The sequence below is a fragment of the Vidua chalybeata genome, chromosome 2, assembly GCF_026979565.1.
Source record: "Vidua chalybeata isolate OUT-0048 chromosome 2, bVidCha1 merged haplotype, whole genome shotgun sequence".
Classification (NCBI taxonomy): Eukaryota; Metazoa; Chordata; class Aves; order Passeriformes; family Viduidae; genus Vidua; species Vidua chalybeata.
This window is the reverse complement of record NC_071531.1, coordinates 48,701,766-48,716,331: the sequence shown is the minus strand read 5'-3', so window position 1 is coordinate 48,716,331 and position 14,566 is coordinate 48,701,766. Positions and strand designations below refer to the sequence as shown.

Sequence of the window (14,566 nt, the reverse complement as noted above, 5' to 3'; positions counted from 1 at the left end):
GTCAGACAGTCTTTGAAGTTGTCCACAATGCATGTTCAGCAGGAGTTATCCTTTTTGACAATAGCACTAGGCATAACTTTTTGTTTCCAAAACATAATTTGGTGTATTTATTCCAGGAAGAGTATGTACTTAATATGCATATGGTGGGGATATTGCTGTATCTATGAATACCTTTGAATTACTAAAATGATTTTCATCAGTTAAATTTTTTCTTCAATAAAGAATGTGTCAATTATAATATTTCTTAAATAGTATTTAATTGGACTAATTGTCAGCTGGCTATATTACTTGTGATTTGACCTGGGTTTTGTTCTGTCTCTAAAGGAACCAAGACCTCAATAACCTCAGCAAGGCGAATTCAAGTTCTTTCACAAGTGACAAGGAGTAAGTGTTTAAAGTTCCTCAGGCCCTACTTTTCTAAGGCAGTGGGTAGTTTGCAACTATGAGACTATCAAGAAAGGTAATGTTGCTAACCTGTAAAATGTTTATAGTATAGTATATATAAATAGCATTCCTTAATACAGAAAGATGAATATAGAAATACAGATTAATTCACTGGCAAGTCCACTGTCAGCCAAACCAGTACTACCTATGACAAACTTCCATACAGCCCTTACATGTTTCCACAATTAAACTGTCAGTGAAATATTTTGATATGGTTAGAGAAGGGACAGTAAGCAAAAGATTGTAGAACTCAGGGATGATGTGTTGCCCAGCAAGGTGTAACAAAGCATTTCAATCAGCAAGGAAAGTCATCCAAAGAAAGAAATTTTGAATTTTCTTTTTTGAACAGTGTGTCAGTTCAATGAGTTTCAAGCCAAGTTTCTGGAGGTCTGCAAGCAGCCCTTCAGCACAGAGAAAGGAAGGAACTGGTGGGGTACTGTGCTAGTGAGAGCTGTGTAATATTTGTCACATTGAGCACTGATACTCTGCAGATAAATTTCAAGAACCATGTTCTAAACTGTAACAGTGGATAAATGTTGCCAACCTGTGATCATGTATTTTACAGTAGAAAATCTTACATATATGCACACATATGCATACATACAGATACACATTTAGCACTAAACTCTAGGTTGGGTATCTTTTTTTTTTTAATGTTAATTCACAGAGAATTTATTAGGATAGAGTCCAAGGCTTTGAGACACTACTGAATTTTAGTAGTATCCAAAGTTTTAAGCCTATAATGAATTGAAGAGACCAAATTAGGAGTTCACAGAGCTAACTTGGCCTTCTGTTTTGCTCTTTACTTCTACCCAAAGAGAACTATGGGATTTTTCTTACAGTATTTTCATAAGTCATTCCATTCTTGAATTCATTGAACCATTTTAAAATAGTAAAGAAAATAGAAGAAAACCTAGCCTCTAGTTCAACTGTATTTAGAAATCAAAGAAAAAGTTTCCTTATGTGTAAAATATGTGAGTGTTCAGATACTAACATTTTCAATATAAATACAGACATGATCAGTGCTTTAATTGTTAATCATGATGACACACAGAGGTAATTTCTTGTCATTCCAGAAGTGAAATTTTGGACATTTGGCCATATATTTAGGTGTTGTCTTCAGAAGCTGAAGTTTCTTAGTTTAAATAAAAATTAATTTTTGCAAATAAATGATGCAAACATGGATTAAGCTACTTGGAATCTGTAAATGAATTCTAAATTCTTTGAAAGGTCATGTTTCTTCTTCACTGTCTTGATGGGCAAAGAACAGTCTTAAACTATGGAATTAATACAATTTAAAGAAGCATTTTTATTTTCTTGGATGTACTAGATAATAATTTTTATAAATAAATAAATAGTACAGAACTTTCCCTTGCTAGGGGAAAATTACAAACATATTTTCTTCAAGAACATTAGTTTTTGCAAATTTTGAACATAAAATAAACGAAAAGTTTACTTTTTTCTCTTAAATGTGTGCATATATATGTTTCTTCCTTTTATGACACTTTATCCCTTCCTAGATAGAGGGACTATCTTAACAGTTCTATTTGTTTTTTTTTTTCAGAGGAAAAGAGCTTTCAGATTTGACTGAAAAAAATACTGCTGATCAGAAAAATAAGAGGTAAGCCTGTCATAATCTGCCTCTTATATACTTACAAAATATTTATGGTGGATTTGATATTGGTATTAATAGATTCTGTTCAGTAAAATTAATTAGATTTTTATTTATTTTCAAATGAGTACAACAGTGACCTTTCTTCAAACTTAATTTGTCAATGGGTAATATTTTTTATTACAGAGCATTTAATATACAATATAAATGTAAAATTATATTTTATATACCTGACATATGTTAACACATATTTAAATTTATTATATTAAATCAGCTTTTTCACAGGCAATGATTGATGAGTTGCTGGCATAAATGTGACCACACAGACCTAAAGATTGTACACAACTCTAGATAACAGCAGTTGTAAGAGAGATTTGGAATGGATAATGACAACAAAGCAAGGGACACACTTTGATAGCCATTTCCATAGCTCATGGTACTGATGCCTAAACTGAATGAAAGTCAGTTCCCAAGTTAAAATGACAGAGTCACAGTCAGCTTGGAAGATGTAGGCAGGACCTTCACTGGTAGTGTGGCACCATGATGTGACACAGTGGCCATGAGCTGAAACACAAGATATTCTGACTGGCTGTATGGACAGCTGTCCAGCACTGGAGCAGCTTGCCTGGAGAGGTTGTGCCATCTCTTTCCTTGAAGGTTTTCAAGACCCAACTAGACAAATGCTTGAGCAGCCTGGTCTGGCCTCAGTGCTGCCTCTGCCTTCAGCAGAAGGTTGGACCAGAGAAGTCCTGAAGTCCCTGAATTCCAGCCTGAATTATCCTACAACACTATAATGGACTTGACATTTCTGAGCCATTTGTAATTACTTTGCAGTGTCACACTGGAAAGAAACTGAAAAATATTGAAGGCTGAACAGATAATTTATTTGTTGTAGTCAGGAGTCTTACCTGGGAAAATCATACAGTTTTTTTTTCCTTCTTCAACATAAATAATTTAGTCCATTTAATATGTTTAGATTAAAGAAATTACTTTTATTAATTCTAAGGTCTTTCTCACTTTCAGAGATGAGGACCTTGGGGATCACACTGAAGTAAAGTCTGCTGATGACCAAAGTAAAAAGCGGTGAGAATCAACGCATAATTCCCTCTGAAGTTTAATGATCAAATATCAAGACTTGTAGCTGTTTAGTCAAACCAGAAAATATTAATTCCTATTACAAGCAAACAGAATTTTCCCTGTGTAAGATATCTGTACTATTTCTAAAATGTGCCTGATTAACCAAATGTAACAATAAAGTTGCATGTATTTTGATAAGCAGTGACTCAAACCTATAATCTCTTGTGGAGAATGAAAATGACTAGTGACAAGATTCTCCTAAGTATTTTTGTGCTTATCTAAGTGTTTTGTGAACTCAGCTGCTGGCATCTCAAAACAAATATAAGAAAATGCATTCCTAGTATAAAAGCTTTACTGCTACTAGATTTAATTATTTACAAAAGCTAGGATCCATTTTGGACAATTAAAGTGAGGTTAGTAGTATGGTTTTAGGTGCCATTCTGATGGTGTCTTTTTTGAGTCTTCCGTTTAGTTGTATATTCACATGGAGAATGTAGTTATTTGTATAGATAGGCAGTTTTGCTATTTTTAGTAGAAAATATTTTTTTCCCAGCAGTTCCACTCGACAGTCAGACCTGGGAAGCATATACTGAGCATCTCCAGTGAATGAGTTTCTCTTTCAGTTCTGGCAGGAGCCTCCCCCATCAGGAGTTGGGCACAAAGGAGGTGCTGCTTCCTGCAGCCCTGCTCTGCATATAAAGCAGCAAAAGCACTGAGTGAGGGTCGTTCAGCAGAGCCTCTGTCCTTGGCAAGCCCACTGAAATAATCAACCTGCAGCCCACACATCCAGAGTTAAGGCAGATAATGATCATGTTGTTCCAGAATATAACCTCTGTTAGAACCAAACAAGAGCAGCCTTTGTCTGAGCTGCTTTGTAAAATCATCAGAAACATTATTAGCACTTATTCATTATATCCCATAATTTGTATGGCAAGGTCTATTTTTTATGTTTGTTTGCCTGTGGCAGGGAAAACTGCAGGAGGAGGTTTCTCTTGCTTGAATCGTAGTCCTGCTTTTTGAAACGAGTCTACGTGTCTGTTTAGTTGGTCGTTTCTAATAAAAACATAACTGTAGTATATCCAAAAAAAGAAAATTTGGAACTAAAATATAGTAGGCCTAAGATTACAACATTATGGAATACTGACAAGAAAATGTGGAATGCTATCAACAACTGAGACATTATTGCCCAGCTGAAAACCTCAGTGGGCACTTTGAGAAAACTAGAGTTCAATTAAAGTTAGATGAAATTTCCAATATTAATATATATGAATATATCAGGATAAAGGAGGACTAAAAATTATAGGTCAGTGACTGCATTATTTTTCACCAGCAATGATTTAACCAAAATAAGCGAAATTGCTTTTACGTACTTTTTCTAGTCCAAGCTTCTGCATTCATGACTGTAAGTGTAAATTAAAACCGTGTAACTGAAAAAAAGATTTCTAAAAATTGCTTATTTTCTTGTTGTGTGCTTTCTTTTTTATTTTAGGATAATTGAGAAAGCATATGAAAATCCTCCAAAGGCTCCAAATAATCTCCCAGAAATAAACTACTCTAGTGACAGTGAAAGAAAGACCAGGTACTGTAATATCTAAACACCATAAAAAATCCATAAAATTCTTTTTTATGCAATAAATTTCAGGAATGCTTAGAAAGCTCTCATTGGTCTCTGGAATCATGGCAGCCCCTTTCCAAATCTGCTTCCAGGATCCCAGTCACAGAAGATCACAAATCCCAACTCTAGTGCACACAGTGAGGAGGACAAGACACACCCTGTGTAGCTCTAGAGATATAGCTGAAACATAAAATTTAGGAGGGCAGCTAAGCCAGAATTCTTATCTAATCAATAAAGGAAAGACATTTCCTGAATGCTTTTATTTCTTATGAACTTGTTTCTTTACGAGACTGTAAGGAAAACACTACACACTTCAAAAGTGCCTTTTTAACTTCCTAAACCCATATGGGATAAATCTGAACTAACGTATCATCAACCCAATCACTGACACTGTGGCATGGGATTCTGACTTTTTGACCAAGACATTCTATTTAAAAACCATTTCTCTTGCAATACTCATGCTCTAGCTGGATTCTGCCTCTACAAACCCACATATTACAAATCTGAGTGAAAAATATCATGTCGGGATATTTAATAGAGCTAGCTGTACACCAGGTCTATTGGTATCAGGAAATAGTTTAAATAAAAGGAAATATTATCTTGTTCTTCATGGTCAAAATTATTTTCACAAAATATGACAACAAAAAGTAGTTCTTGAATGAAAGACCTTTATGGATTAAGAAAACCTCTCTTCAGTATCAATCCACCAATCTATACTGATTAAATATTTATGTAGGAAGGACTGTTTAAAGTCATTACCTATACGTTGTATTGCTGTACAAATGCAAACTGCCTGAATCAGGGTTATTGACTCAGCAGGGAGAGAAGAAGTCTATTGAGCCTTACTGACAGGGAAAGTAAAGGTCACAGTCTTTCCCATAATTCACTTTATGGGAATTATGGTCAATGTTGCCATCCTTAACCTTATGCACACCTGATCCTCACTGTGGATATGAATGGGCACAGGATCTTTAATCCCTCATATTCTTATGTCTGCGGTTGGAGCACAGTTGAAATCTGTGTATTCGGAAAATTCTGCATGACCTTGAAGGACAAACCCATAAATTGGCTGAGAATAAAAGCAAAGCCAAACAGCCTACAATTTAAGATTAAAAATGAATATTCAACAGAAAAATTAATTAGCTTTTTTCAGAATTTTGTGCACAAACAGGCTCTGAGTTGTAATATTCTGCTTATCTTTGAAAGTTAAAATAGAGAACAGTAATAGAAGAAGGACAGGGCAAAGAATGTGCCACAATGTTACCTTACATTTGACAGACTTTATACTCTCTACCTGAAGCTCTAATCCCATTTTAATTCATGAAAACTTATTAAATGAATGGTCTTTGTAGGCTATTCTTTCAGGTTTTATGCAATAGGTTCAGAGTATTGAGTATTTTCATTGAGTAGTTTGCTGTATGAACAAGTCACATCATAGCAAGTAAAGGAGTGACTGATACGAACTGAAAGAAGGGACGTGATCAGGTGCACAATTCTCAGGCTACACTGGGACTCAGTTTTCACTTGGTGCCTCGTCAAGCTGTCAGACTATACATTTATTTAAATGTTCTGAGTTTCCTTACACTTTCAGTTGACAAGGTTAGGTACTGATGCTGTGGAAATATTTTTGCTGTAGCTTCAGAGTTTTTTGTTTTATACACTCCAGTTGTAGTTTTCTACCTAAGCTGTGGTTATATATATTTGTGTATTTCAACCATAATACAGTTAGTAAAATCCAAGGGATGCTGTTCTCTGCACTAAGACACTTGAGGAAAGTATTTTTCTCTATACAACTTCCTGTAAGATAATGCTAGTTTCAGGCATACAGCATGTAAATACCTATATTATGTTGAGTGTCCAATGCACAGTACTCACTTTGCCCGAGATTCCACAGTTAAATACAAGTTAAATGGAAGTTTTGGGAAAAAAATAAGCTTAACAACAAAAATAACAAGCACAGGCTCATACTTTACAGGAACAAAGAAATTATATTCCTTTGCCACTTTTCACTGTAGCAAGAAACTTTAGGTAACTGCACTAGCAATATACTCCACCCTGTGACATATCTTATGCACATTCTTGGTCAAGAGAATTTCTCAGCCAGAGAAACTCTTTCAAAAGGTGATTACTTAGCTTTAGTTTGCATTCCTACTTTGTAAGCTTACTTTCATCTCACCTGAAATGTAAATGGAGCACTGGGTGTTCATTTGAGGAGATATTTCCTCTGTGGTGAGCAAACCCATTCTGATTAAACAACAAGCCCATTGCTATGTTCTATGAAATATAAATAAAACATTTATCATTTCAGCTTATCAGTAACTGCAATTTAAATACATTTCTGGTATTGCACAGAAATCAAATAAGACATATGTACTTTACAAAATACAGGTATGTAGAAAAGAGTATCTGAGCTTCATAACACTCTACGTGCACATGTTATCAATCTGTTGTATTTCCCGGAAAAAAAACAACATTTGGTAAATACACATGATTATAAACAATTGCTCCTAACGTTGCAGAACATTATTCAAGAGTGAGATGAAACATTTTATAATTACTATATACCTTAAGAATTTCTGGAGAATAGGATAAATAAATCAATTCAGAAATCTTCAAAACACATATGGCAGATTACTTCTTCGACTGTCACATACATGTTCATCCCTTCCATGTAAACAAAACTGACATTTAATAACTTGGAAATGGGACTCTTAGAAATGGAAGATTTAACTTCCCTGATAATTAAATTCAGTATATTCCTTTTTACTCTTATAAAAGGAACAATACAGTTACTGTAGTGTACCCAAATCATACACTGAAAAGCCTGTATTATAAAGACTCTAATTCTAGGGACATATTGTAATTTTGTTTGGCTGTTTGACAGCTTTTTGAGGACAAGTGAAAGAAGAGGAAAATGAAAAAATGTTGTCTGTCACCATTTTCTGATATGTATCATTTAGGCTGAGATATCAGCATAGGAAACCCAATACCGTTATGTAAATTTTGCTCAGTGGGCTTGTGGATTTAATTTTGAAGTGCTGAAGAATCATTCAATAATAGAACACAGTCTAAGGACACTATATTACAAATATTACTGTATTACTAATTTACACTTATTTGATATATTATTCTTGATGGTTGTGAAAAAAAACAGAAAAAGAACTCATCACAAAGTATGATTTTTTTAACAAGCACGTTGTCTTAGTTTATTTTGCATATTATCATCGATGCAGTGAAGTCTTTAAGAAAATGTAGTACTGTTTAGTGATAGCTATGTATTCTCTGCTTCACAGCAAATCATCACTTGGTGCCTATGAAGAAAATATAACTGGAAATACTATCAAAACTGTTTATTCTACTTCTGATCGGTAAGTACACATTAATAACATCGTAGAGTACCAAAGGACACAGACATTTGCATAAGCATTCAAGTCTTTGGACAAAAGAGAGCCCTGGAAGTCAGCATCATGAGACAGCTTTTCATACAAAGGTCTCTTTCAGTGAGATCTTGCCATCAAACCATGACCACAGTTCAGCAGCCTAATATTATGTTAGGCTTGTCACAGCTGACATTTTAAAATATCTATAGAAACAAGAGCCAATGCATTAAGTGACAGAGTTGGCTTTGTGATTCTGTAGGTTTCTATCTCAGGCAGCCGCTTACTCTGCAAAATTTACATCCTTTGTGAGAATAGTAATGACCAAATTTATGTACAAGCATGGAGGAATAGGTTCACATGACAGTGCTGTTGAAAACTATCTTTTCACACCAGTAAGACATTCCCAAATATAAGCAGGATATTTGCTCAATCTGTAATAACTTACCTCATGGGGAAAAAGAAGTTAAAAGTGCCCACTATTTTCAATTCAATTTGGACAGCCCTACTACCTGGAAATACCTAATCAGAAAAACTTGTATCCTTTCCAACATAAGGATAAGGAACTCTGGGGATGATTAAATATTAGTACAGCAGTTTGTCACTGATAGGCAAGGAGCAAGAGCCATTGATTTTGTAATGCTAAAACAACACCAATAGTTGTATCTAGACAAAGTACAGAGTGATGTCACATAGGAGTGCAGCAAGAGCTGAGAAAATTTTACAAAATATTATCGTCATATTGTTTTAAAATTTTAAAAAATATTATTGTAGGCTGTTCTATACAAGAATCCGCTATAACTGCCATCAAGATATGAGTTCTGTCTGCAGTGCAGAAAGTCAAAAAGGTTTTCAGGCATCTCTGCATCACAGCGAATTCTGTGAACCAGACTGATCAAATTATGGCAGTTTGAATTCAACTACCAGTTTACTTTTGAGATTAAAACATTAAAATCATTCCCCTCCACCTTATCCCTGATTAGTATACATGCTCCCAGACATTCAGCAGCTTAATTCAGTTGATCAGAGAAGACCATTCTTTCTACCAAGGTATTTTTGCTACTTGACAATTAAGCTCAGCAATTTGCCCATCACAGGGGCACGTGCATGACACCTGTCAACTGGAATGGAGAGAATACACAAATGAAATTTTTCCATTATGGCCACTGTACAGTATACAAATGTCTTTCCCATGCAGTGTGCTAACCTTATCAATTTTCTGCTTGAGATTTCAATGGCAGCTCTTTTTCTGACAGCTGATGTTATATTATATACACAGGAGTATAATTGGAAAAGATATATGTACATACTGCAGGAAGCCCTTGGGCATAGATGCCAAAATGATCTTAGATGCCTTGCAAATTTACTGTCATTCGACTTGCTTCAAGGTAAGAAAATTTCACCTTCTATCAAGAAACAAAATTTGATTGTAATACCTGCATTATACACATATAATAAGAGATTATTTAGGCCTTAGGCCTTCTCCACCTGTGAGAATAAGAAGTCTTGAGACTGGAGGAGAAGATGAATATAGGAAATACTAATCTCTCTGTTTCCCTCTCTTCCCTACACAATCCCTTCCTTTTTCTTCCTATCTCCCACTTTCCTTCTCCCTCTACTCTCCTCCTTGCTTCTCCTCCTTTGCAACCATAAGCAGGATGAAGGATGCAGCTGAATGTATTCTTAGTGTCCTGCACATTTATAAGCCTTCACTTCATGTCTGATACAGTGAATTATATAAACTTACACTTTCTTCATGTTGTAAAATTTTATTCAGTTTTTTATGAAGTTTTTTAGATATTCTTAAACATCTAAAACAGTCTTATTTATTAAAAAGTAGGTAATTTTTTCTACTTCCATTAAGAATGAAAGCACAGAAGAAATTTCTCTTTTGTTTGTAATTTCAAACCCTAGGGCTCAGCCTAAAATTCACTCTTAAACTTTTCTCAGGGTATGCCTGGCAATGCTCAGTCCCATAGTCTTTTCTTTCTGCCTCATTTGTCTTATTTCTGCTTGCATCTACACACAGAGTTTGTTGTTCTAACAAACAATACTGAGCAAAATCACTGCATTAGCATAGCTCATACTTCTGCCCAGTCCTGCACAGCATTTACTTCTGCTTCTGACATAAGCTCTTGTCCCTATTTACTACATGAAAAGTAACACAAATCAGAATACAGCAGTAAGGTTGCACTTCACATGTATGAAACTGCATGTGCTTTTTGTTTACTGTGGACTTTCTGAGATCTCTGAGCACCGGAAAAGCATTTTCTTCCGTGGGAACTACTATGTAATACATCCTCAATACTATTATTGCAAGTAAATATAAGTTCTGGTCTGCTTCCATTCCTTTTAGACAGATCAAGAATAATGGGCTTTTCATTAGGATTATTAACATGTTGGTAGTGGCTGAATAATCTGTTAAATGTTTATTTTTTAAACTATATTTTTTTGTTACCTACTATCAAATGGGGACCTGTCTGGCCAGGAATATTCAGCTTAATTTTTGTATAACTGCAAACTCATGAAAGCATTGGCAAAAAAAAAAAAAAAAAAAAAAATTGATGTAGGTCTGTGGTTCATGCTTGCAGTTATGTATTTAGCTAAGTAGTGCAATTTCTTATAACTAATATTCCTTTAGCTCCTTATAAATACCCTGTATCCATTATAGATTTGCACATAGCAGACAGCAGTACACCATCTTAATTTCCTTGTAAAGGTATCTACCAGAAGTACATTAATTAAATAATCCAAATTTTAGATTTTTTTTCTTTGTGTAAAAATTCTAGCTAATATTGGTGATCAGAGCTTTGAAGACATAGCCACCCTTTTGCTAATTTAAACAAAGAAATATAAAATCAGTGAAGACAGCAGATTTTTTTAATAGCACCTTAATACTAATGCTGATTTTCACTTATCAGTGGATAAAATATCCAAAGAAACCAGAATTTACTATTATTTTATCAGATTTAAATAAGTAATAAAATTATCTGGGTATCAAGATCCTACTTTCTGCATCAAATTACCATGCTTCTTGATCCACTGTAGACTTTCCTTGTGATCTTGGTAAGTCAGCCTCTGTGTGTATCTGTGCATTTTCATACGTGAAACATAGGCAATGCTTCTCTATCTCAATAAACTAGCTTTTTTGAGACATTTGTGAAAGCAGTGTCCAGATACTGCAAAAATGGGAAACATAGCTAAAATAAAGTGTCATAAGATATTTTGAAATAAGCAGTTCTAGATTCTTTAAGATCTGCTCTGAGTTAGATGAGTATGTGTGATCATTCTCCCTTTATTCAGTGAAGGAAGGAAAAGGATCTCAAAATGGTGATTCATCTTCTTGTAGGATAAACCCCTAAGCTAAAACAGAGAAAGTAAAAGTACCCTTTGGAAATGTCTGGGGAAAGGACAGGGTTGTTGAGTATTATGAGTAGCTAGGCAACCAGTCGAGACACTGGTATCTGATTTTTAGGTATCTAAAAGTGGCATAGTCAGATATCTAACTTCTTGTTCTCTAAAACTACTCTTTCAGAGTTCATTTTTTTATATTGCAGTACTAATAACTACTATTCTGGTCTGGGGTTGCTTGTTTCCTAAAGGAAACAATGCTGGGTAAAAGTATTAGAGAAATGTTTCATTTTAATTTTTCTTCATTCTTTGCCTTGTGTGTTGAAGTGTGAAGTATGTAGGAGACCTCTGGAAGATCTAAAAGCAGGAGACAGCATTTGGATTTACAAACAAACTGTGCACTGTGAGCCTTGTTATTCCAAAGTTAAAGGTAAGGCACAAGACGTATAATACTGAAGATGGGAAAAACCATTTTGTGAACTTCATTCAAAAGACTTCAATATGTGACAACACTGCTGTTGCTTTTGATAATGTCTGTGTACTTAAACCTTTTCAAAGCATCTACTTCAGTACATCTGGGTGCTTAGGATGATATCCAACCCCAGGTTCTAGACACAATTATCCTCTATCTATGAGGGAGATCTTGGTCACACTGCAAGTTCATCTCTTCAGGTCTCTCTGTAGAGTTGTACCTGTGCAGTCAATAGAGACACCTAGAGGGGGGCAATGGCACCTTGCCCTGGAAGTGAGAATAAATTGTAAGGCCATCTGAGAATCAGATTGTCCTACTGAAACAAATAAGCCAGGATGTAGAGGTATTTTCACCTAGTGGAGTAATTGTGACCAGTAGAGAGAAGATACAAAATCTATGAAATCATAATGAAGATGTGATTATGATTCTTACCTTTGTGAGGAGCAAAGTGAGTAAAAAAATGTGTAAGGCAAGGACAAATGAACATTTTGTTTTATGAATTTTTCTAGAAGTTGCTAGATTTTAAGTCTTCTCTCTTCATGGCAATTACTATTTCACAATACTATAAATTAGTACCTCTGTACCAAATTAAGACAAACAGAGATGTAGATTAAATACTCTGATAAGCTGCTTTTCAACTGTGCAATTCTGAGATAAGATCATGTTAACTAAAATTATATTAAAATTTGTTTTCTTAAAATACTTCTGTTATTAACTCATTGCAAAATCTGATGGGAATGTGGAATTTTGCAAATAATCAGATTAGAAAATTAATAAAGCATAGTAACAGTTATGAAACTGTAGAAGGACATACCAAGGATTTCTATATTAAGCACAATAAATTGGCATGTCCTATTTCATCAAGTTACAAGACAGAATTCTAAAAAAGAAAAAAGAAATCTGAAGTTTCCTTGTAAGACACTTAGAGCATAATGCTTTGCTTGGCATCTCTGACCTATCTTTTCTCTTTTGCAGAAAAATGGATCTACTAATTTTGACATACAGAACATATGATGAAGAAAATACTATTGTTTAGTTAACTGTATTGGCCTGTTAATTCAAAACACTGGGAAATTATTCATTTTTACTGCTGGGAATTCTCTGAATGAAGTCCTACTGCATGGTTCTTAAAAGAATTATTTTAATGAGAATTTAGCTGCATTTTCATACACACATTGCAGGAATCAAAACAAGATATTGGTCAATATATTTATCAGATCTGTGAAACCACTAAATTTTATGTAAAATCAATGATAATTTATTGAAATTTTCTGAATGCCAGGACATTCCTACATATTTGTTTTGAAGGTGCTGTATTCTCTTTTCCTCTAATATAAAGACCTGTTTGCTTAATACAGCATGAATGGGATTCTCCTCATCAAGATTAGCCATTGAGAAGTCAGTTACTCAGTTTAAACTACTGTTTTTCATGTAGAGGGAAGTGGGTTCATATTGCACCTTCAGTTCAAGGGGAGACATCAAACTCCAGAAAAAGGTTCTTCCCAAATAACTTAAATTATAAGTTTGAGACAGAACAAATGATTTTTGGAAAATGCATCTCTACTACTGTAAAAGGAATCTGGACAAAAATTGCTAGAGGGTTTTAAGAACCACCCCACTCCATTTAGTAGTTTAAGAACTACCCCACTTGCAATTCTGGTAACTATTTAATTACCATTTTTTAAGAAGTGCATGCTTAATAGTTGCCATGAAATAATGAAATACCTACGTTGCATGACAGTATGTTGTTGTATTTATCTTTCCTAGTTTTATTAAACTGACTATTGAAACACTTTGGACGGATTAATCTTGCCTAAATTTATACATCTACAGTGTAGATTTCTGTTTCTGAGTTACTTGATCTATTCTATTTTATATAGAGAAGCAGATATTTGTAGGAAGCAATTCAATTGGTCAGATTGCAAACATCTATTTTACTGTGACATTAACCAATGTACATCTTTACTTCCATGGTTTGCAAAGGAACCTGGAATGAACAGCTCTAGATTTCTAGACATCTACACCGTGTCAGTTGCACTCCTTCCTTTGAGACTACAGTGAAACCTTTTTTTTTTTTCCTTTTGGAGAGAATATAACTATTGAAACTGAAAGAAGAATTAATGCTTTGTTATAATATGTTGCCTAAAATAATCAATAGTTCAGTAGCTTACTGGACAGAAAAAGGTATTGACTACTGTCATGAGATGCTTTAGATTATGGTTTATTCAGAACTGATTTTTCTACCTTACATCTCAGTTTAAATGGACTTCCTGGACATGACAAAGACAAAGTTAGTGTTTGAAGGCTGCTGGACCTAGGCGAGAGCTTAAAAGCACGCTAAGTATTAAAGCCATAGGTTAATAATAGACTGGTGAGTGGCTGTCCCAGTCAAACTCTCTCTCCTTGACTGCACATTTCGTAGGGGAGGCAGGATGTATGGATGTCTGTGTAATTTAAACCACTCGGCCTGCAGCTGAGTAAGGATGTTGTCTGGCGTAAAGGATGTTCAGACTGATTATGCAATGGAGACATGAGACAGCAGATACTTTGTTTTGTTAATGTTATTAATATCTTATGAATTAATGTCAGTAACTCTAATAAATCTTTAGTTATTGATA

At 34.6% G+C, this 14,566-nt stretch overlaps 1 protein-coding gene across 2 annotated transcripts in view; it reads left to right on the top strand.

Moving 5' to 3' along the window:
- Positions 1–14,566, top strand: part of SCEL (sciellin) — a 69,015-nt gene extending 54,449 nt beyond the window's left edge. For both annotated transcript variants that reach the window (XM_053936136.1, XM_053936137.1), the window contains 8 exons: positions 325–384; positions 2,009–2,065; positions 3,080–3,139; positions 4,623–4,712; positions 8,042–8,116; positions 9,405–9,513; positions 11,804–11,906; positions 12,924–14,566. In XM_053936136.1, coding sequence (XP_053792111.1) covers positions 325–384; positions 2,009–2,065; positions 3,080–3,139; positions 4,623–4,712; positions 8,042–8,116; positions 9,405–9,513; positions 11,804–11,906; positions 12,924–12,940 — 571 coding nt within the window. In that variant the 3' untranslated portion in view covers positions 12,941–14,566. The remainder of the gene's footprint in view (positions 1–324; positions 385–2,008; positions 2,066–3,079; positions 3,140–4,622; positions 4,713–8,041; positions 8,117–9,404; positions 9,514–11,803; positions 11,907–12,923) is intronic.